The 24,297-nt window shown below is 34.6% G+C and overlaps 1 protein-coding gene across 4 annotated transcripts in view; it reads right to left on the bottom strand.

Annotated features, from left to right (window-relative positions):
* Window positions 1-23,013, bottom strand: part of SPAG16 (sperm associated antigen 16) — a 137,564-nt gene extending 114,551 nt beyond the window's left edge. For all 4 annotated transcript variants that reach the window (XM_047773421.1, XM_047773424.1, XM_047773420.1 and 1 more), the window contains exons 1-4: window positions 22,823-23,013; window positions 7,885-7,931; window positions 6,754-6,849; window positions 2,957-3,075 (exon numbers count right to left, since the gene is read on the bottom strand). In XM_047773421.1, the coding sequence (XP_047629377.1) occupies window positions 2,957-3,075; window positions 6,754-6,849; window positions 7,885-7,931; window positions 22,823-22,949 (389 nt within the window). In that variant the 5' untranslated portion in view covers window positions 22,950-23,013. The remainder of the gene's footprint in view (window positions 1-2,956; window positions 3,076-6,753; window positions 6,850-7,884; window positions 7,932-22,822) is intronic.
* Window positions 23,014-24,297: the final 1,284 nt, after the last annotated feature.

Here is a 24,297-nt window from a genome sequence, read left to right as displayed (position 1 = left end):
AACAGAAACTCCTAAAAGTTAGATTTATAGAAGTTAACGACATTCCTGTGTTTTACTTAATCTTGTTTGGGGAAAAGAATTCTTAAAACATGACATAACTAGAAGCCAACTCCTAATCAACTGAACAGTAATAGGTTTAAATGCTAAAGGAACAACTACATAGTTGTGTGGGATTTATTGAGAACCAGTAATGTATATACAACACCACACATACATCCCACACAAACTGGACAACGTAAGGGATTTTCAGGGGGGTTCATTCTAGGCTCTTGATTTAAAACCTAAACATTACAATAAAGTTGTAGTAACTGCACTACCCACATTTTAGTAATTATATATTGCCAGATTTTACTGATTAAAAGCAGCAATATTTACCTTTTTGTGAAAATTAAAGCAGTATATTACAAATATGACATTTCTACCATAATTAAGAAAAAAGTTAAAATAGCAAATAAACATCATAAATAATTGCACTGTCACCTTTTATGGCATTTGTATTACCATCCCACCTTCAGTGGAATGGTAGGAACAGAGCCAAACTAGAGAGAACCAAAGAGTAAATAGGAAGTAAAAGTGTAAAGAAAGAAAGAAAATAAACACCTTTGCTTTCAAAACATTTGGCTGTAAAGAGAAGAAAGGTGGGAGTAATGAGAGGTAATAAGTGGAAAGAGCAAAGAAGAGCAAGAAGGTACATTTCTGCTTAGTAAGTCCTGATCTTACTAAAAGCCAGCAAAACATTGCAGTGGTGGAAAGGAGAGGACTGACACAGGCTATCAGGGTATCTAAAATACATACCATATTTTTCTCCACTTTAAGCCTTTCTGTAATTTTGTCCCCAGGGAAACTATCATTGTCGACAGAGCACTTCTAAAATGGTCATCAAAATACCAGACTAAATCCACAGTGCAGACTTTTTTGTGCCATAGGTTATCATATATATGTATAATGTTTTTTGTAAATGGCCAGAAAATAAAAATTAAGAATTCAAAAAAAAAAATCTTTCCAGGCCATATGGTCTCTGTTATGACTAAGTTAACTTTGCTGTTATATGTTATAATGTGAAAGCAACCACAGACAATACCTAAAAGATAGGTCATGGCTGTGTTCCAATAAAATTTTACTTATACAAACAAAAGGCAGGTTAGATTTGGTCTTAGTTTGCTGACCCAAGATTAAATGGATTTACTGCAATTACTATTTGAGGAAATGAAGGAACATAAGTCAAATTTTATTGCCCTGGTTTTTTTTGTTGTTGTTTTTTGGAGTTTTGTGTTTTGGTTTTTTTTAAAAAAACCAACAACTGAGAGGCCTTGTTTCATCACCTCTTGCAAGATTAAATGAATTAATAGTAATGATTTATTACAGTGCTTCTCTCCATAAGAAATTATGAAAATAGAATATATATAATATTCTGATAGTCTTATTATGCAAAATAAGTAAAGGTTTAAGATAAAAGTAAAAAATGTTTCATTTAAAATTAAAATATCCAATACAGTAAAATCTCATTACAAATAATTTATAATCTCATTACAAATTAAAAGGTAGGGATAAGGATAAAATTATTTGAACTACGATATTACTAAACCCATATAATGAAGAGATATTTTATACAAATATTAATTTATGATTGTAATATTATGCCAAATAGTATGCTTACTTAGGGATTCTATAAATCCTCATACCCAAAACATCTTCTCAATTCAAACGGCTAAATCTAAAAAGATAATATGGCTACAAGCACCTAACTGTTAAGAGTATATTTGGTTCCAGAATCTCCAAAGGGAATCATTTCACACTTCAGCCTGGCCAAACGTGTAAGCACTACTTGTCCTAATACACATTCTTACAAGAAAAAAGGGAAACTGAATGACATTATCTTTCATTTCATTAGGACTACAAATTAATCATCTACCTACTTGTACAAAAACGTATTTTGTAGTACATTTGTAATTATTTCTTAAGGACATTTTTATAAAAATCATTCACACAGTCTCCAGATTTAATAAGAGTTATTATTTTTCTACCATCAAACTTGCTCTTTTTCCTAAGCTATATTAATGAAAAATGGTTCTCCTAGTTAGATTTATTAATATTAGATATGCAATTTTAAATAATGAAACTGTTTCTCCTATGCGCATGATCTCCGCAGATGAGAACCGAAAAAGCAAAATATAAATATTAAATCAAAGTTGGATTAGTAGAAATCATACATTACCCCTATATTTAAAATTGGGATTGAGATATAAAACACTATAAACTTCTTTATATATTATTCCTTCATTCTATAATGTGCAATGGCTGTTAAAACTCATTTTATTATCCAATTATTTAATAATATTTCATTATTATTATTATTTTCATTAGGACTCTGAAAATATGCCTATAACATCACTGCTCTAGCAAAGAAATAGACAGTATACCTGTGGATTTTTCATAACCAATAAGTTATGCAATTTTTCAATTTATAACAAAATCTTGTGTCTGGATATCACTTGAAAGATTAATCCCACTTACTTGTAAATTAAAGACTATTTATAGTAAAAGAATCAGTTTATGAGAAGAGTAAAGCAGGCCATTATACTTTAAGTAAATCAAGCAAAGCAGTACTGATAGTAGGATGTCTTAATGTAAGAAATAATGCCCTTATAATTATGCAAAAGATTTTTTAAATATTTCATAAAATAGCTTTGCATTATATAACTTCACTTGATTTTTTTGCTTCTTGAAAATCACCTAAATTTGAATATTAAGAACAGATGTTTAATAAAAATTTATTTGAAATTGATATCCTGATAGTGTGTACATGTGTGTTTTCAGTGGTGATGATGAGAAAAGTTTCTATCTAGTTCATTCATTTTGCATAAGCTGAGCCACTCAAAGTCTTTTAAGATGATTAAAAGCATACATGTGAGATAATGTAAGTATTTCTAGGTTAAGTAGTCATCTGTTTGTTTACCATTCAGATTGAAAACAGTCAAGAGTTCTGGTCATTCCCATTTTGATCAGGAAATTGCAGAGAAAGTCTTCTATTGCTTCAGGTGCTGCAGGCTTTGAAGATAGGACTGTTTTCTGCTCCTAAAATTTAAATGTATAATTATTAATTTTGAAAATATCAAAGCTTTGATTAATGGCACAGATAGGCCTTTTGTTCATTTATACATTCACTTTTTAAACAATTTTGTTGAATATTATGTTTCATGAACTATTTTAATTCCTAGGGATAAAGCAGTGATGAAAACAGACAAGACTTAGCCCTTTTGACAGTCAAATGGATGGGAAGAGAAAATAAATAACTACATTATGAACATACAGTGTGACAAATGGTACTAAGTGCCTGGGGGTAAAAACAGAGGGCTGAAGTGAGGGAAAGCCAGGTATGGGGCAGATACATGTGTGGAACTGGACTGCTATGTACATAGGGAGACAAAGGAAGATTTCATTGAGAAAGTGGCACGTGAGCATAAATTTAGAGAAGAGGTAGAGTCCTGTTTCAGATACAGCATTAGCAAGAACAGAGGCAAGCAAGAATGTGACTGGATTGTATGAAAAACTGTAAGGAGGTCAGCTTGCTCTAGCAATGGTATATAAAACATTTTTAATTCTTTTAAAAATCATTACAAAAAATTTATAATTTCTGATTAAAATATATGACTTTGTGCCTTGATTTTTAGAAACATTGTGGAAGAAATTATGTGCAATAGAGAATTCTTGCACTACTACTTCATAATGGTAGTAAATGAATCTATCAACTATATCAGGGGTCAGTTAACTGTTCCAGTAAATAAAGTTGATTAGAACCTCGCCATGACTCTTGTTTACATACTGTCTATGGCTGTTTCTGCAATACATGAGAGAGTTGAGCAGGTGTAACAGAGACCTCATGCCCCTCAAAACAAAAGATTTTCTACATGCCCCTTGAGAGAGTAAGTTTACAGATCCTTAAACAAGAGAAATGCAGTTATTTCAGCAAGTGAGATATATTAGGACAGTCAAAAAACTATCACATAAGTCAGTACATTAAAAAATTAATGAGCAAATTCTTTTAAAAAAATCACCATCATCATTGTCTACAGGGTACATATTTTCTTCTGATCAGAAAGAACGCACTCATATCACTGCAGACCATTTGGATAGTCAGATGTAGTTTCACCTACTGAAACTCGGCAGGGGATTTTCCTTCCAATATCTCCTTCTCAACTTGGTAATGGTGACAGACCAGGTTACACAGAATGCATAGAATAGTTAACCAGACATGCACTAAAGAAAGAGAATCTTTTTTGCCACAAAAAGTGATTTTCAAAAGTTCTATAAATACCTTAATGCTGATGTTAATTACTAGTTACTAGTACGACAATCCAAATAGTGGTGAGTTTAAGCAAATTTGGGGACCGGGGGAGCTACAGAAAATTACTGACAAATGATAGGGTTTTGAAATAATTTTTTTAAAGCTCATGTAGAATAACTTCAAATCCCCTCCTAAGATCATTTTTAAAAAGGCATTTTGTAGCATTGTTGATTAGGTGTAGACCCTGTATCAAACATCATGGGAGATGCCAAAGTAGCCAAAAACAGCATACCTGCCAAGTTATATATATATAACTTTAGGTGAGGGCATAATATAATTAGAAGTAAACATTCATCATACAGTAATAAATGCTACCTTGGCATTTGGGGTCAATAAATCTGAGTATGATTTTTTGGGGCCTTCTTTAGGGCTGCATATGCAGCATATGGAAGTTCCCAGGCTAGGGGTCAAATCGGAGCTGCAGCTGCCAGCCTACACCACAGTCACAGCAACAGTGGATCCGAGCCACGTCTATGAACTACACCACAGCTCACGGAAACACTGGATCCTTAATCCACTGAGCAAGACCAGGGATTGAACGTGTTTCCCTGTGGATCCTTGTCGGGTTCGTTAACCACTGAGCCATGACAGGAAATCCCAAGCTTGTAGCCTTTTTAGTTGGTTTTATAAACAAGAAATATTCTTAAAACAGCCTATGGCAAAACTCAAAGCTAGTTTTTAAAGATAAAATACTACAGAAACAAAAATCAAATGAGAAATATATAATTGACACAATTATAAAATGAATCCATATTTAATTTTAAAAGTTTAAGGGAAACTTTTGTTAATTTTCTGCATATCACTGTTCCTCCTCAGAATTCAAAAAAAGAGATAAAAACTTAAATGATAGCCAACCAGCTTTAAATATATCATAAATCTAGAAAGTTAACTCTTCCAAAGTTATGATAAAATAAAGCTTCTGAGAAACTGATGACAAAAGAATTACTGATATTTGGTACAGGAGATATGATAGCTACTACATTCCATTTACTCCCCAACTGCCTTTTTTTAATTTATCTTTGGATTCACAAAGCATGATGCCAGATACAAAAATGCAATTATAGTTCAGGTCATAATTTGGGAGGGGGGGTATTTATTTATTTTTCTCATAATGAAATAGTATATATTTTAATTTTTTAAATGATTTTTATATTTTTCCATTTAATTCAATGATGAATATATTCATTCACTTATTTAACTGCTATTCATTTGGAGTTTATTATGTACCAAGCACTGTGTTAGGTGTATCTACGTTACCAACTACCAATGCAAATGAGTGGTACATAAAGAATTTTTTAATCCTTCTTTATTTAATGATGAAAAGCAAGAAGGAAGATGACAAGCAGACCATATCATGCAACTAATGTTTATTTGCTGCTCATCATTCAAAATGCTGTATTTTAAGACTTTCCTATAAATGACTACACTGAGATATCCAATAGACTAATAAATAAGTCTATGCAGTAGACTTCACTTTGAGTCCACCTAAAAGGAATGATATCCAAAGGATACATTAGAGAATAGAGTTTACTATAAGCTAGAACCCTCCACTTAAAAAGTAATCAATTTTGGATTCAAGAAATCCTTCTCTTCAGCTTTTTTCAATTTCAAATGGACAGGTATTTTGGAAAGGTGTCAATGGATTTCTGAATTGAGGAAATCTACAAAATATGGAAAGATTGACACAGAGCAGAATATGGAGTGAAGTATATCATATCTTATTTTGCACTGAGGAAGATAAGTGTGGACATAAATAAAAATATAACAATTTCCTTCATATTTCACAGTAGGTAGAGCCTTCATTTTTTAAGAAAAGTATCCTTATTATTCAGCTTTGGTATGAAAATATAAAGCACTTCAAAATATTTTTGCTATCATCATTAAATTATATTTTCAATTTTACAGGAATGCCATCACTCTATGTACTTTCAATTGGAGGTATTATAATCAGAAAGCATCCTCACATTATTCTTTAGTGAAATTAGCTCATAAGCCTCACAAGAAAAAAATCATAATATATTAAGCATTCCCTGTGAGCTTAATACTTCCATTAAAAAAAAAGACACAGATGCTTATAAAACAAATTGTAGAATATATATAAATACCAAATTCTGCATAAGTGTTGAAATCCTTGGTTAAACTCCATTGAGATTAAAGAGGGAGAGTTCTGAGAGAAAGTGTCATTTGTTGCAAAGTCATGCAAAAGTGACCACGTATGGAAAATGACAACCCAAGGCAGAGTATATACGACTACTTACTAAAAGCTAAGGTTTGATGACAAAGAAATAGAAATGAAAAAGACATCAGGTCACAGGGCTGCATCTAGTAAGTAAAGTAGGCCTTTCAAAACTTCACATGAAAAGTATCACTGTTAAACTATAGGGTATGGTTGTGCTCAAAATTCTCACCAAAATTTGAGTATCTGTAGCTTGTTCTTGGACCATCTGAATTGCTTTTGCCAAATCTTCTTCACCTTCTGGAATGCTAAAATTGTCGTCTGGTATCTAAATCACAGAAAAAGCGAAAGAGAGGAAGAGTTAGAGGAAAATAAAAATACCTTATTTCATTTCAGAAATAATTCTCCTCACAGAACAAAGGACAAAAGAAATACTTTATCTAAGACACCATGTCATTCTGAAGACCTATAAAAAATGAACAACTAACAAGTAGGCAGCCCTCTGACTTCCCTGTAAACATCATTCAATGTCACTTCTAATAAACTTAAGATTAGCTTATGGGCAATTGCTTTTATCTATAATGACAAATGTAGTAAAAACTCCGCTAAAAAAAAAAAAATGTTAAACCACCTGAATGCCAGCATTCTTTCTTCATCCCAGATTTGGTTCACAATTACTTTTCATAACTTAATTTCTAGTAAATTAAGTCTAATATTAAAATTAACATTCAGTAATTTCAAGTGATATGTATTATTATCTCCATTTTACCAGCAGTAATGCAAAGCCTATCTTATGTGTTTGTCCTGTCTCCTGCTTGTCCAGGCCACACCTGCCAGGCTTGCTTTCACACATTTTCATTCACAGCTTCTGTTATCTAGGAGTGGCTCTGTCCGCCAAGCCTCAGATGTAATGATAGGTTCCATTGGAACAATGAATGAAAGGAAAGGTTTGAGACAATAAGCATATTAGACAGAAATACAGATAAGTTGGAAGGAGGCATAGGATATGAGCTCCAGCTAAGTAGTAGGAATCTGAAAGACCCTATCAAGAGCAGACTGGATGAAAGGGAATACCTGCTAGACAGAGATAATAGACAGTAGTATGGATCCATGGGCCAGGTGATAAGGGGCTGACTCTGAAGGACATTCAACAGGAAAATCAAAAGAGCTAGACGTATTAACCGATCTAAATTTTTAAATAGAACTTTCATACTGCACTCATAACCAGCTGATTAGCTAAATTCAGTTGAAAAATTAGCATCACTTAAGAAAAAAATGTATATTTAATAAAAAATAAAATGAATCCTTCACAAGAATAACTATAATGAATTAACAGAATAAATATGCAAAATGAACAAATTACCTCTTCATATTCATAATCATCTTCAGATGCTTCAGTTATAGTGACCTCTAAATATACTGTCAAGTTTGAATCTCAAAGTATATGGAATAAAATTATTATACTTAAAAGTTGATATAACATTAAAATACAGTATTAGATCCAAGAATCTCACTAAGTTAGTAAATGCAAATAAAGTTATTTTTTAAATTTTTCTTCTTCATATAGCCTACAATTATAGATGTTTTAAAACAAAATACTTTGTTATTTTAAATTATTATTCTATATTACCCAAATCCATAAAAAACTATATTTTTATCTCTTTCTTATCTGATGATTTCCAACTCTTTTCTAAGAAGACTAACAAAAAAGTAGATAGTCTCATAATATATATTAGAAAGAGATAAAAATGGTGGACAGGAAAACTATGACGGTAAATTTTTCAAACCTATCTCAAACCACAGTGAATTTTCCTGAGTTACAGTCATTCACAACGCAGTGTGACCTCTTTACTTGGTTTTAAGTATTATGAATGAAAAAACAAAGCACACCAAGATTTACATATAAGTAAAAAAGAGATTTCAATGTTTTCATCAATAAAAGGTACTTATACCTCCACTCTTTCTTAAATATCTTAATTTTAAAATTATCTTTGAAAAGGCAGCTTAATTTTAAGCAAATATAAACTTATATTTAGTAGTCATAAACTATATATAGTAGTCATAATTCAGCAATTCATATATCAGCATTAAATTATGAATGGACATAATTCTAATAAAAAAATTCTAATAGCTCTGATATAAGACCTTATAAGTTTCTATAATTACAAATGAAAATTCCAAGATAACATTTAATTTTAAAATAAATCAAAACATATACCAGTAATGCTATTTTGTTTGTTGGTTGGTAGGTTTACATTTTTTACAAATATACAGACTTGATTATGCCAAGTTTAAAAGGTATAAAATTAAACACTTCAACGCACAGCAATGGTTTATGAATCAAAGATGAGATTAGCTTAGTTTTCATTTTGCTGCTATGAGAAATTATTCTGTCATTCTTGGTGGAATATTCTCCAAGAATAACCTGATGGTGTGTATAACAACTTCTGTTGTTTGTAATAAGACTGATAACACTCTTCAGCATATTTAGTAGGAGCCAGGCACTGTGCTAAGGGTTTTACATGTATTAACTCATGTCATCCTCATACTATCTATGAGACTGAAGCTACGATAATCTCCATTTTATAGATCAGGACCCAAATGCACAAAGTTACACAACCAAGAACCAACAGCCCTAGAAGTTCAGGTTTCACTCTGCTATACTACCTCTCTTATTATTTCATATGGGTTTTCTTCAAGTCTTTAAATACTGGAAGCATTTGCCAATGATCTGCCACATAGTATTAAACCTCTAAAAGATAGGTATGTATTCTTGTTACTCAGTCCCACCATAAGCAATAATTCTTCACTATTTGACTTATAACTTGAGGAGAGGCTTAAGCTAGTTCAGTTGTGACCAATCCTCAGGAACCAGGTAAGTCAAAGGACGAAGGTTTTATTGTCAAACATGAGTATCTCTCCAATAATAATATGTCCAATAATTTAGACTACAAAACTAAGCTATTTAAAGGAGATTAAACAACACTAAAAAAAAGTTGCATACCTGTAGTTTGTCCCATAACCTTAAACTTACCCATATCAAGTAACTGGAGAGAAGTACCTACCTAAACATTAGTGCTCTATTATTACATAACAGTTTCCAATAGGCTTTGCCTCACTCTCCTTTAATTCCTTGCCAGCAGCCTCCTTAAAGACCATCAGCCTACCACTAATATCCAAGGTATTTTAGTTTCACTAATATTCTACTTAAAGTAATTTCAACATCTGCTTAATGCTCAGTGCCAAAGTCATTCTGATACTTTTAAGGTATTTCTTGCTTTAGAATCTCATTTCTAAATACCAAAATCTGCATAAAAAACTCTCCAAAACTTAAGGCAATAAGCATTTCATAGTTTCTGTGGTTAAGAATTCAACTGGACAATTCTGATTCGGGATCTTTCACGAAGTCTGTCAATACGGCAGCCAAGATTGCAGTCATCCAAAGACTTAACTGAGGCAAGAGGTTCCAATTCCAAGAATGCTGACATTGTTGGCTAAAGATTTCAGTTCCTCCCTACATGGGTCTTTCCACAACCTTCTTAAGCCTTCAAGACATGGTGGCTAGCTACTTCCAGAATAAGCAAGGCAAGAAAGCAAAGTGGAAGCCATAATATCTTTGATGAACAAGTCTCAAAGGTCATATATCATCATTTATTCAATATCATGTTGATTTTATAGGTCAACCGTATTCAGTATGTAAGGGTATGGGGATCACTGGGTAGCATTTTGGAGGCTGGCTATCATACTACCTTTTAGGTTTTGAAAGTATTTTCAAGAGTTAACATATATAAATCATTCAGAATGGTGTCTGGCTTATAAATACTATACAAGCGTTTGTTAAAATTTCCCTTGTTTTAGAAAGAGATGAGTACCTGTGGAGAAGTCTCATAATCTCCCATGATCTAGTTCACCTATATGTTAAGATGAATGGACAAATAAAAGACATTCTGAATCCTTCCTCCTTTTCTAGATTTATTTTTTTCTGACACATTTGCACTTAATGATATAAAATTTCCTGAGCTTCAGCTACAGGGAGTCAGCTTCTTTTTATGGAAAAATATGCCCCCTTCTGAGAAACAACTACTAGAAGATGATTTTATAGGCAGTCACTTGTCTTTAAGTCTCCAGAAAAGTAATGCATCTTTCATCACTGCTCATACCATAATAAATTTCACAAAGAAGTAAATATTCTAAAATGATCTGGATAGATTTTTATCATTGTAAATAAGCCAACTACTTACCAAGATTATTGTGAGAAAAACATCAAAGCAAGGCTTCTTAAACATGACTACATAGAGAAAAAAAGTGATTTGTCCTCAAAGCTTTGGAAATATCAAACAACAGTTGTATACTGCTAACAAAAAAAAAATATTCTAAGCAACAGATTTTAGTCACTAATAATATATTCTGTTTCCTCACAATCAAAAGAGAAAAAATAAGTACCATTTTATAAATTTTTAAAGTATCATCACATGGATCATAAGCATTTGTACTTTTATAGCCATGTGTGATTGAATGGCACAGATATAGTCATCTCTAAATTGAAAAAAAAAAGAAAAGAAACTACATCAGAAGATTAATAGATTTGGCCAAAATCACAACTATGAGTAACAAAGTTTCTTGAATATAAATACCATGAATTTTCAACTACACCGTACTGTTCCTATAGTGACACAATGGCAAAACGCAATTTTTACCAGTAACTTCAGTAATGAACTCTCTCCCCTGTTTGTTTTCCAAATTCTCAAGTGTCATATTACCCGCAGATAAATCCAACCCTTTAAAGAGCTCAATTTGATGACACTAAAGGAAGGAGAAGTATAAAAGAGCTACAGGGCTATAGACGCAAAGATTAAATAAACCAAGGGCAAGAGATTAACAGAACAAAAAGGTCAGGAAGAGGACAAATACCCCAAATAGGACCCAGTAGCCTTCTAAATCGATACTTTTAGTATCCACATTATGATCTGTACAGAAAATCTTCCCAGACGCAACACAATTGAAATGTGATGTTGCAGTATTACCAAAGAAGTAAATGTACTTTGGTCTGTGCGTTTGTAATCAATATGTCTATCTGGCTGGCTGGCTAGCAACACATGGACAAATGCACAAACAAATCCCAAAACAATTCTGTGGCATTTTACAAACACTCACACAGCTACAGGAAGATAAAAGTAAAAACAAATGAATATGGAAAATTGAATAGGAGAAAGGGAAATAGGAGAAAATAAATATGCAGTAAATGGTATAAGTCCTCATGAACTTAGTTAAATACAAGCCACAGGTTTGACTCTAAACTTCCCAGCAATCTGGGTAAAAAGGGGTTCCAATTCTCTATCCATCCAATGAAAAGAGATGAGTTTCTCAGTAGATGTACAGCAACCTCTGGTTCTGAATTCTAAGAGAAATCTTGCTTTTTGGTTCCCATAAAGAGAATACTGTGGACTGTACATATGTTGATTCCCTTGGAACTTGGAACAGCCAGAAAGACAGAGTGAAGCAGGATCTGATGGGTCACTGCATGTGAAAAAGGTTGGAAAGCACTGCTTTAGAAGCAATATTGGTAGAACGTAAACAGGCAACATATCAAGAACCACCTGAAAGATAAAACCCTTTACTCTGTTCTACTTTTACTGGGCAACTTTCTCATCTGTAATTTCTCTTAGGTGATCTTATTCTCCAGGAAATGTCCATACAATTAAACTGGCCACAATTCTCATTCAAAGTTATTTTTCCACTGCAGAATAATAAACCGACATTCTGGCTTAAAATCAGTTTCTTGATGCCAAGTTGACTCTGAGTCCTTACAAAACTCCCTTCCCATGACGTACCTAGTATTCCTTAAAAGAACATCATGAACTCCAATTCCAAATTTCATTTTTTTGTCTGTTCTGTTTTTTCCTCTGAGATCTGGTTCCTGCCTTTCTGCCTACCTGAGCTTGAGCTGGACTATTGCACCTGGTTTTCTAGTCTTATCTTGGCACTGTCTGTCGTCTCCCCTTCCTCCCTGGACTGCAGCCACAGCCAGAGCACTGCCCCCTTCCAGGCCAGGGACTACATCCTAGAGTCATAGCCTAGACTCAGACTAAGGTTCCTACTCCATATTTCCACTTACTCTGGAAGGAATTTAGTAGTACTTGTGAGTTTGCATACTGTGAATTAGTTCCCTGGTACCCCATCACCATGGATGAACTAATTGGTAGTTTCTGCACTAATAGAATTTGCACCAAATTCTGACCTTGTAGACCTTGTCAGAAAATAGGTCAATATACACCCACACTGAAACTACTAGGAAGCCCTAAATCCAACACAGTATTATAGAAGACACAACCACAAGAAGCTTCAGAGAAGCATTTCAGCTGCCCTAATAGAGCAAAGCTTGAGGTGACAGTTGTTATGATGGGGTCACAAACGAGGTTCTGCAAATGGACTACAGCCAGAAAGAAATGAACAATTTTCAGATTAGAGCAGAATACAAAGTTCGTCACTGGTCTCCTCTACTATTGCATCTGCAGGTAGCGATCACTGCCAGCAGCGCCATCCTTAAAAAGAACTAGAGTGAAACATATAGCTAATTATATTTTTCATGATTTCCCAGAGCTGCTATAGTCAGAAATTGCTTTGTAATTTTGCCATCACTGTAGAGTCAATGTTCACAGAGGCAACCTAAAATCTAGCTGGGATGCTCCATGATCAACAGTTTACTCACTAAATTGAAATAAAAATAAATGTATTATAAATAGCAAACATCACAGTCATGTCTTCTTTCTTAGGAAAGCTAATTTAAAGAAAATAAGTTAACGGAATATGGATCAAAATGGCAAATAACTGGCACACTTGCTTCCCTATCCCCCCCTGCTATTTGCTTCCTTCAGTCTTTCCTACCAAATCTTATTAATACCACATACCAGGGAACCATTATTAATTCAATAGAATTGGCAAGAGCGGAAATTTATTGGCTCCTTCTGCTCTAAAGAGTTACTGTACATTTTCTGCCTCAGAAGCTAGAAAATAACTTTCTGGCAACTGTAAGATTCATAGCTCTTATAGAGGGTTGTGGTGTAAGTTTTTCTAATTTCTAAACCAAGAGATCCAAAGATATGGGATCTACATATTATACCACTATCTGAAAATATAAAAGCTAGAGGTTAAGATATTTGTCTATAGCCTTACTACTCCAATTATAGTCCTTAGACCAGCAGCACCAACAGCATCTATCTGGGAGCTTGTTAATAATACAGAATATTAGCCCTAAGCTGCCCCTATTGAATTAGTATCCTCATTTAAAGATCCATATTTTTGACTCATATGCACAGTAACATCTGCCTAGACCAGAAGACACAGAACAAAATATAATTTTTTTCTCTCAAATAAGCTATGGCTTTAATGCATGTAAAACTCAGCACTCCCGGCTTAGTAACATGCCACTTTTTAAAAATGTTTTTGTCGAAGTATAGCTGATTTACAATGTTATATTAGTTTCAGGTGTAAAGCAAAGTGATTCAGCTCATACACATACTTCTTTTCCTTTATAGTTTATTACAAAATATTGAGTATAGGGGAGTTCCTGTCGTGGCACAGTGGTTAACGAATCCGACTAGGAACCATGAGGTTGCGGGTTAAATCCCTGCCCTTGCTCAGCGGGTTAACGATCCGGCGTTGCCGTGAGCTGTGGTGTAGTTCGCAGACGTGGCTCGGATCCAGCGTTGCTGTGGCTGTGGTGTAGGCCAGCGGCTTCAGCTCCGATTAGACCCCTAGCCTGGGAACCTCCATATGCCGCGGGAGTGGCCCAAGAAATAGCAAAAAAAAAAAAAATATTGAGTATAGTTCCCTGTGCTATACAGTAGGTCCTCCTTTGTTGATTATTTTATATATAATAGTATAAGCAGTACATAAGTAACATGCCTCGATCTACATTCTATATTCAGATTATCTGTTCTTTTTATTTGAATATATAAACTAAGTGACCACAAGCAAATTCAGCTTTTCAATGATAATAAGAAATACACTACTTGAGAGCATATTGATTATTAAGGACTTTACTAATAGCTTCTCACTTAAAACCATAAATATTCCAGAGAAGTAACATCTTAGAGGAAGTATATAACTGTTAAAAGCAATAAATAAAATAATTTTTAAAGTTCAGCTTTAATTAAACAAAGTTATCAGTAAATACTACCATTGCAGTGAGATACTGGCTATAGGATATCGCTTAAGAAAAAAAGTGTGTTTCTTATATGAGGTATCAGTTTAGCATGATCACCATATTTCAGGGTCTGGAATCCTTAATTCTGCATTTTTGGAAATAGCTAACTTGGGACTGCATCAGAGTTGATTAGCCTCAAAGTTAAACTCAGTCAACCCTCAGAAATTGCTCTTGAGGCCAGAGGAGACCTCTTCAGTGGCCATAAAACTTATGTCCATAATCTAAGAAGTCAAATTGTTAGTGCTAAAATGCCTAGAAAAATAATAATCAAAAGCCAATTAGGGAAGCTGAGAATCAGTGCAATGGGAGGTAGGTAACAAAAACAAACTACTTTGGGACTTCCACTTCCCTCGAGTAATGCATTTCATTACTCTTGCTTGAACAAGTTCTTTAGACAAGCAGCCAAAAAATCAATTAAGCATTAGCTTTCTTAGGACAATTCATTCTAGCCTGTATTTTCCAATTGGAATTGAGCACTCCCAAAGGACTGCAGCCACACATTAAAAGGCAATCCCTGGTCACTACTACAATTGAAAACCTCACCAAAACTACTGATTTTTAAGAGAGAATTCATTTATGAAAGACAACCAACCTTCTTCACAATTACTAGAGATACCTACTTGCCCATTTACAAATCACACAGTTAAAATCTAGCCTTTTATTTTACAAAGGTGCAAATGTCTTTCTAATAAAGAGTTCTCCAGAGGATTCGTGTATTCTATGACTAGATTTTTAAAGTTCTGGAGATAGCAAAATAAGATTAGAACTATGTCATGCATGTTTGTATCTCACCTTGTGCAAGTTTAAAACTTAAAAGTAAATATATAAAGTGCTTCAGAAGAAACAAACTTCTCTAAACTGTCATAAAGAATGTGAGGCTTCTACTAATGACGCCATTCCCCACTCCCCATAGTGGAACCTGGCTAGCTAGGTTTCTGGTTTGGACCACACTAACCTATACATATTCTTAATCTCTGAATGGTTAAGAGAAATGAAAATGGTAATTTCCTGGAGAATTTGAGTCAACCTCTTTCATAAGACTTGCTCAATATTGATAGCTTATTGTTTATTGTTCTAGGAGCATCTGTTCAATAATAAATAAGGGAAGACCAAGACCAAATGCCATGGATTAGAAGTGATTAAGTACATGTGCAAAGTAGAGAACATCATATTTCTGATTCATTAGTGCATATTATAATTTTATTTACCTACTACAATAGCTCAAATTACCTGAAAGCTAAAGACTTTAACCCAAGAAAGTTTCTCTTCAGCAACTATCATAATTCTTAAGAAACAATGTCAAATAAAATTATACAGTCAACTCTTAATTATGCATGTTGAGAGCTCAAGGATACAGGGATAACTGAGATTCAAAGGTAGTCCTCGAACTTCATTTAAATAAGAATTAAAGCTCTCCCATGACTAAATCTTTTATTTGAAATTGAATGTAGGAAAACTGATTGGTTAAATGTTTACTAATCTCCTGAATACCCTTTAGTTGAAACCCAAAAGAGTCAACCAAAGAGAGATGGAAGAAATGCAAAGTGGCTAGATATTTCACAAAGAGGATAATAAAATCCTGGAAGAAGGGTAGAATCAAGATTGTAGACTAGGGAGAATTTGAGCTTAACTCCTCCCATGGACACACCAAAACTACAACTACATATAAACAACTCTCTCTGAGAATGACCTGAAGACTAGTACAGTGACTCTTCTACATTAAGGATAAAGAGAAGAAAAAAAAAAGCGCATCAAGATAGGTATGAGGGGCAGAGGTATGATCTATTCAGGACCCATACCCCTAGTGTGGCAACCCACAAGCAGAAGGGGATATCACAAATACAGAAGACCTTGCTAAAGGGCGATGAGTTTAAACCGCATTTTGATAATCCCCGGCCAGGGGACCTGCACCAAGAATATGATCCCCCATGAGGATTGGCTTTTAAAACCAATAGGGTTAACACACAGAAGAGCTAGAAGGCTTTTACAGGAATCCAAAATTCCACTCTTAAAAAGTACACAAAATCACTCACTCTGAGTCCAGAACATAGGCAGCAGACTGAATAGCACCTGGCACTCTTCCTGACCTACCAAAGCCTTCCTAGAATGTCCCTGCCAAAGCAGTCCCCATTCACCATGTCCCACAACCTTCCCTCTTTCCCAGCCAATGTCAAGCCTATCAAAGCCAACCAGCACACACAGTCTATAAAGGGAATGCTCTTACACAAGGCCATGACTTTAAGACTGGAAAAGGTAACTAATTCACCTAATTCATAGAAGCAAACACAGAAAGCAAAACAAAATGAGAACACAGAGGAGTATGCTCCAAATCAAACAGCAAGACAAAACCCAAGTGGGGGGTTAAAAAAAAAAAAAAAACTTATGAATCAGAGATAAATACTTTGCCTAGTAAGACAATTCAAAGTAGTGGTCACAAAAATACTCACCAAACTCAAGAGAATGAATAAACATAGTGAGAACTTCAATAAAGATTTAGAAAACATAGGAAACAACTAGAGCTAAAGAATAAAATAACTGAAATGAAAAATACACTAGACAGAATCAACAGATGGTGGCTGATATAAAAGAACACATAAACAATCTGGAATACAGAATAGTGGAAATCATCCAATCTAAATAGCAAAAATAAAGAAATTTTTTAAAAAAGGATAATTTAAGGAAATAATAGCTTAAAATTTCCCCAACCTGAAAATGGAAACTGATATCTAGGTCCAGGAAGCACAGAGCATCCAAACAAGTCCAAGAGTCCCAAGAGAGCCATGCCAAAACATACCATAATTAAAACGGCAAAAGTTAAAGAGAGAATTTTAAAGGCAAAAAGAAAAAACAACTAGTCACATACAAGGAAACCCCTATAAGGCTACAGGCTGGCTTTTCAGCAGAGACTTGCAGTCCAGAAGACAGTAGCATGCTATGTTTAATGTGCTGAAAGAAAAAAATTTATAATCAAAAAGGCAAGGTTATCATTCAAAATTTGAGGAGATAAAAAAGTTCCAAAACAAGCAAAAACTAAGAGTTCAACATTACTAAACCAGCTTTACAAGAAATGTTAAAAGGGCTTCTTTAAGTGGAAAAAAAGGCTATAACTAGAAATGAGAAAATACATGAAAGAAAAAAATTTCACCGGGTAAAAGTAAACATACAGTAAAATCAGTAGATCAGACACTTAAAAAGCTAGTATGGAAGTGAAAGACAAAAGTCATAAGATCAACTATAACTACAATAAGTAGTTAACAAATACACAAAGTAAAAAGATATAAAATATGACACCAAAACATAAAACATGGGGAGAGTAAAAATATGGTGCTTTTAGAATGTGTTCAAACTTAAACAACTATCAGCTACACTATATATATGTAAGTGCAAACCAAAAACCTACACCAGATATTAAAAAAAAGAAAAAGAATTCAAATAACAATAAATGCCAAATATAACAATAAATTCAAAAAAAACTGAAGGAACACTTTCGAACTCACTCCATGATGCCAAAATTACCATGATACCAAAACCAGAAAAATACACTACAAAAAAAGGAAATTACAGGCCAATATTCCTGACAAACATAGATGCAAAAATCCTTAACAAACATATTAGCAAACCAAATTCACCAATACATTAAAAGGGATCATACATCATAATCAACTAACTGGTATTTATTCCACGAAAGCAAGGATGGTTGAACACCCATAAATCAATGTGATACACAACATTAACAAAAGCTCTCAATACACGCACAAAAAGCTTTTTAGAGTATTTGACATAAATTTATGATTAAAACTCTCAACAAAGTGAGTATAGAGGAAACATACCTCAACATAATAAAGGACATATATCAAACACACTAACATCACACTCAATGGTAAAAAGCTCAAGGCTTTTCTTCTAAGATTAGCAACAAGATAAGATTGCCCAATCTCACCCATCTCTGCAACATATTAGTGGAAACGGCAATCCAATAAGAGAAAGAAATAAAAGACATCCAAATCAGAAGAGAAGTAAAACTGTCACTATTTACAGAGGATATAATACAATTTACAGAAAACCCCAAAGACTACCAAAAATTAATAGAAATAATAAATGAATTCAATAAAGTTGCAGGACACAAAATTAGTATTCAGAAATCTGTTGTCTTTCTCTATACTAATAGCAAACTATTGAAAAGTGAAATAAAGAAAATCTCATTTACAATTCAATCAAAAGAGTAAAACAGCTATGAATAAATTTAAACAAGCATGTAAAACACCTGTACTCTGAAAACAGTAAGATATTTATGAAAGAAATTTAAGAACAGCACAAATAAATGGAAAAATATACTATGCTCATGGATAGGAAAGATTAATATTGTTAAAATGTCCATACTATTCAAATCAATCTACAGATTCAATGCAATCCTTATCAAGACAGCAATGGGGAGTTCCTGCTGTGGCTCAGCAGTAAGGAACCTGACTAGTATCCATGAGGACGCAGGGTGGATTCCCAGCCTCGCTCAGTGGGTTAAGGAACCGGGATTTCCCTGAGCTCTAGTGTAGGTTGCGGATGCAGCTCAGATCTGTGGCTGTTGTGTAGGGCAGAAGCTACAGCTCTGATTCAACCCCTAGCCTGGGAATGCCATATGCCTCATGTGTGGCCCTAAAATGGAAAAAAAAAAAAACACCAATGGCATTTTCACATAACTGCAAAAATTATCATAAAATGTATATGGGAAAACAATACCCTGAATACCAAAGCAATCATAAATAAAAACAAATACGTGATAACAATCTCTGACTTCAAACTATGCTACAAATCTAAAGTAATCAAAACTGTAAAGTACTGGCACAAAAATAGATACATAGATCAATGGAACAGAATAGAAAGCCCAGAAATAAACTCAACCTTATATTGTCAATTAATCTACAAGGAGGTGAGAATATACAATGGAAAAAAGACAGCTTCTTTAATAAATAGTGTTGGAAAAACTGGACAGCCACAAGCAAAAGAATGAAACTGCACCATTTTCTTTCACTATGTACAAAAGCAAAGTCAAAATGGATTAAAGACTTAAATATAAGACTTTAACCATAAAACTCATAGAATAAAACATAGTGCGCTCTTTGATATTTTTGGATCTGTCTCTTCAGGCAAAAGAAACAAAAGCAAAAATAAACAAATGGAACTACATCAAATTAGAAATCTTTTTCATAACAAAAGAAACCATCAACAAAACAGAAGTAGAAAGGACAATCTATTGAGTGGGAAAAGATACTTGCAAATGATATTCATGATAAGGGGTTAACGTCCAAAATTCACACAAATCAACATCAAAAATAAGTAAATAACCCAATTAAAATGGGCAGAAGACATATTTTTCCAAGGAATATATATATAGATGGCCAACAGACACATGAAAAGGTTCTTAACATCTTTTATCATCTGGAAAATGTAAATCAAAATCACAATGTTATCAACTCACACCTGTCAAAATAGCTATTGCCAAAAAGCCAAGAAATAACAAGTGTTGGAGAGAATATGGAGAAAAGAGAACCCTCATGTACTCTTGGTGGGAATGTAAACTGGTGTAACCACTATGGAAAACAGTATGGAGGTTCCTCCAAAAATTTAATATAGAACTACCAAATGATCCAGCAAGTCCACTTATGGATACTAATCTGAAGAAAACAAAACACTAATTTTAAAAGATATACACACCATATGTTTATTGCAGTATTACTACAATAGCCAAAATATGGAAGTAACCTAAGTTGAACATCAATGGATGAACGGATTAGGAAGATGTATATGTTCATACAACGGAACATGACTCAGCCATAAAAATATTGAAATATTTCCATTTGCAAGAACCTGAATGGGCCTTGAGGGTATCATGCTAAGTAAAATAAGTCAGACAGAGAAAGAAATTTACTGTATGATTTCATTTATATGTAAAACCTAAAAACCAAAACAAGCATAACAAAACAGAAGTAATCTCTTAGATACAGAGAACAGATGCCAGAAAACAGGGAAATGGGGGTATGACTAAAAGAGATGAAAGAAATTAAGAGGTACAAACTTCTAGTTATAAAATAAATATATCATGATGTTGTAATGTAAAGCATAGAGGATGTAAACAATAATATTGCATTAACTTTTTATGGTAACTCAAAGTAACTAGACTTACAGTGGTGATCACTTCAAAACGTATAAAAATACTGCATCACTATATTGTACATCTGAAACTAATATAATTTTTAAGTCTTTTTTTCAATAAAGAAAATCCTGGGAGTTCCTGTCATGGCACAGCAGAAACGAATCCGACTAGGAACCATGAGGTTGCAGGTTTGATCCCTGTCCTTGATTAGTAGGTTAAGTATCCGGCATTGCCTCAAGCTGTGGTGTAGGTCGCAGGCAGGGCTCAGATCTGGCGTTGCTCTGGCTCTGGCAAAGGCCGGCAGCTGTAGCTCCGATTAGACCCCTAGCCTGGGAACCTCCACATGCCGCGAGTGCAGCCCTAAAAAAGATGAAAGACAAAAAAAAGAAAGAAAGAAGAAAAAAAGAAAATCCTGGAAAGTCATAGTCGCTTATAAATGTAATTACTTGAAGCAAGATTTGTAAGATACGTTTTTCGCAAACTACTCTATGTTGGCAGCCTTAACTCAGTGCTCTCCCTGCAAACTAAATAAACCTGATTTTCATTAGTGAAAGTTGTGCTATATTGGAGTATCACCATTTGACGAGTGTTTGTTAAAAAGTTACCTCACTATGTTTGCCTTGTGTTAATAATTAAACTATGCATGACAGAAATCATTTTAATGCAGACAAGATATGATATGGCTATCATTCACTAGCATGGGCATAGGATATTTAACATAGATAAGCTGTGAAAGAATCACTGAACTGCTCTTGAATTTCAAAAGGAATATAATGGGATAAGACAGCTTGTTAAATTCTACGAAAACCTCACTTAGGACACTAAGAACACCCACATACTTCATTCAAATTGATGTCAAACTATCGAACACATTCCTGTAAAAATCATGTTTGCATGGAATAAAATACTCCACATTTTCTTTGACCTTTTCTACCAAGTTCAAGTTCCCATTTAGCAAGGATGTGTACTGAGCCTGAGTCAGGACAGGCTAGTCAGTTTGCCAAAGCCCACCAAATTAATCATTGCTGGATCTCTGAAATCTTGAATTAAAGCCGAGGGGATTATATTAGGACCAAAAAATAAAGGTAGATTTTGGAGTTTTCTTGATATTTTTAAGAATAAAACAGATTAACCATCCCTCTCCTATCTGCCTGAATAGAGTAGCTATCTTTTTCTCATGAACTCTCCCCATCTCCTGAGTACCATTTACATAAAGAAGGGGAGCTCAAAAGCTTTACATAAGACATAGTAAACCTTATTATCCACAAATGGCTATTCAATTTTTCTGGTTATTTCCACTGATAATCGCTCATTACTATCTGACCTGGTTTCTTTCAAACATCTCTGAGCCCTGTCAGCTCACCAGGTTACCTACCCTTTAGTTGCTAAAGGAGTGGGGGGGGGTAGGTAATTATCATTGGATAGCCAAAATTTAAACTACCCAGTAAGTCGATGCTACCAAAAATCTCTTATGCATTGGATAATTGGACCATCTACAGGATCCAGCTGGATATTCTAAGCTTCCTCTCCTTTAACACCCAAAGGTAGAGGTCTTTTTCCCTAATCTCCTAACGTTCCCCTATGGAGTTTGTTTTCATTGGGGGGCTTAAAACCACTGAGGAAGAGGAGCATTGGATTACTTTGTTGCGCTACTTTAAAATACAATCGCAAAGTTTTCTGAGTGGTTACTACTAAATAGGAGAATCCCAAAGGTCTTTTTCCAACAGAAGCATATCAGTCTGCAACTACTAAAAGGCGAAAAATGACAGTAAGTAGATATCAGGGGATCACTGTGTCAAAAAAGCCACCTTGAGATCCAACAGGCGTCTCTACAGGCTTCGTGACCTCAAGCTTCATAGGGCATCCATAGTGGGAGCCCGCGCCCTCGACCCCAAAACCGGTTACCGTGGCCAGCGTCTAGAGGCTGTGCCTACACGGGAAGGATACGCTCCAGGTAGAAGGCGCCCTCAGCGGCCACCGCGTCCGCAGTGTCCCCGGAAGTCGTCAAGCCCACGCCCAAAGCTTCTTCCAGGACCCGCAGGGCCGAATCGGCCATCCCCTGCTGGGCAGCCATCTGTGGCGCTCCACTTCCCAGCACCCTGGCTGGCCTACTGCGTCTCTAAGGGCAACCGCGAAGACGCTTGCCGGCGAAACCACGCAGCTCTCGCGAGAGCCTGGTATCCTTCACCCCTCCCACCAGGCTGGATCCGGGCGGGAAGGGCTGCCCAGTGGCCCTAAGTGTTGATGTCCTCTGCGCTTCTTACGTTACCGGGACAACGTCGTTGCCTAGTTACCCAGAGCATTCCGAATGCAGCTCCTGGAGTGAAAGAGATAAAATGAAGCAGCGGGCTCGGTTTGCAAACAGTTTCTTACCAAAGCGGCTTGGTTTTCTGTAGTTTTGACCCTAGCGTTTGTTTCTCTGCTCATTTTCTTCACGAAATTGCCTTTCAGTTGGTTTTTACATGCCCATCATCAGTCCCCGGATTTTAGATATGTATAGAGTCCTCGTTCTCCCCAGGGAAAACTTCTAGGAAATAGAAAGATCCTCAGTGCCTGGAAATTTTTTTAAGTTCTAGAAATTATAACTGAGAGATTGGTCCAGAGGAACTCTCAATGAAGAATTAGGCTGATCACCCTAGCCAATTCCTTATTGTGCTTCTTCAAAGTATGTATCTGGACTTTTTTTAAGACTTCGGTTTTATACTTGGAAATGTAGTTATAGCAGTTGTAGCGTTGATTCTTACCAAAGTACACCCATTTCCATAAGAATTATGAGGTACAAATGCTCTTCTGGTAATATGTGATACTTGCCCAATCATGTGCAATCCTTTTGTTATGACAGAATCAAGTTTATATTGTGTATTAGAAACATCTACAGGCGACTTTTTTTTTTAACAGATTCTTTTTCATCCTATGTTCTTGATGAAAATTGGATGCCAAACAGCAACTAATTATGAAAGGTCCAATTTATTACCCAAAAAATAGTGTCAGGGCCTTGCACATTCAGCAAGTCATGTAGAAGCATAAGAGAACGTAAAGGGTCTCTCTGAACAATTAATGCTTACTTTTATTTTTGGTCTGTTGTAAGAGCTCTTATCTTAATTTTTAGAGGTACTATGTCATGTTCTACAGATAGGTTCGAATCCTGACTCTTCTGTGTGACCTTAAGTTCCATAAGGCTTATTTTCCTCTTCTCTAAAACACAGATTTTAATACCTAATTTACTAAAACATAGATTAATGAAATGAAATATGTTGAAAACACTCATTATCACCATGTCTGCAAATAAATATTTGTTAATAAAATTTACTTAAAATAATTGAGTTAATATGCCAATCTTGAATTGGATAATATATTTGTAAGGAACTTACATATATAGAAAAGAAAATTTCAGAAAAAACTTATATATTTATAGAACTATC

Source organism: Phacochoerus africanus, chromosome 3 (genome assembly GCF_016906955.1).
Source record: "Phacochoerus africanus isolate WHEZ1 chromosome 3, ROS_Pafr_v1, whole genome shotgun sequence".
NCBI lineage: Eukaryota > Metazoa > Chordata > Mammalia > Artiodactyla > Suidae > Phacochoerus > Phacochoerus africanus.
This window is presented reverse-complemented; position numbering and strand designations above follow the sequence as displayed.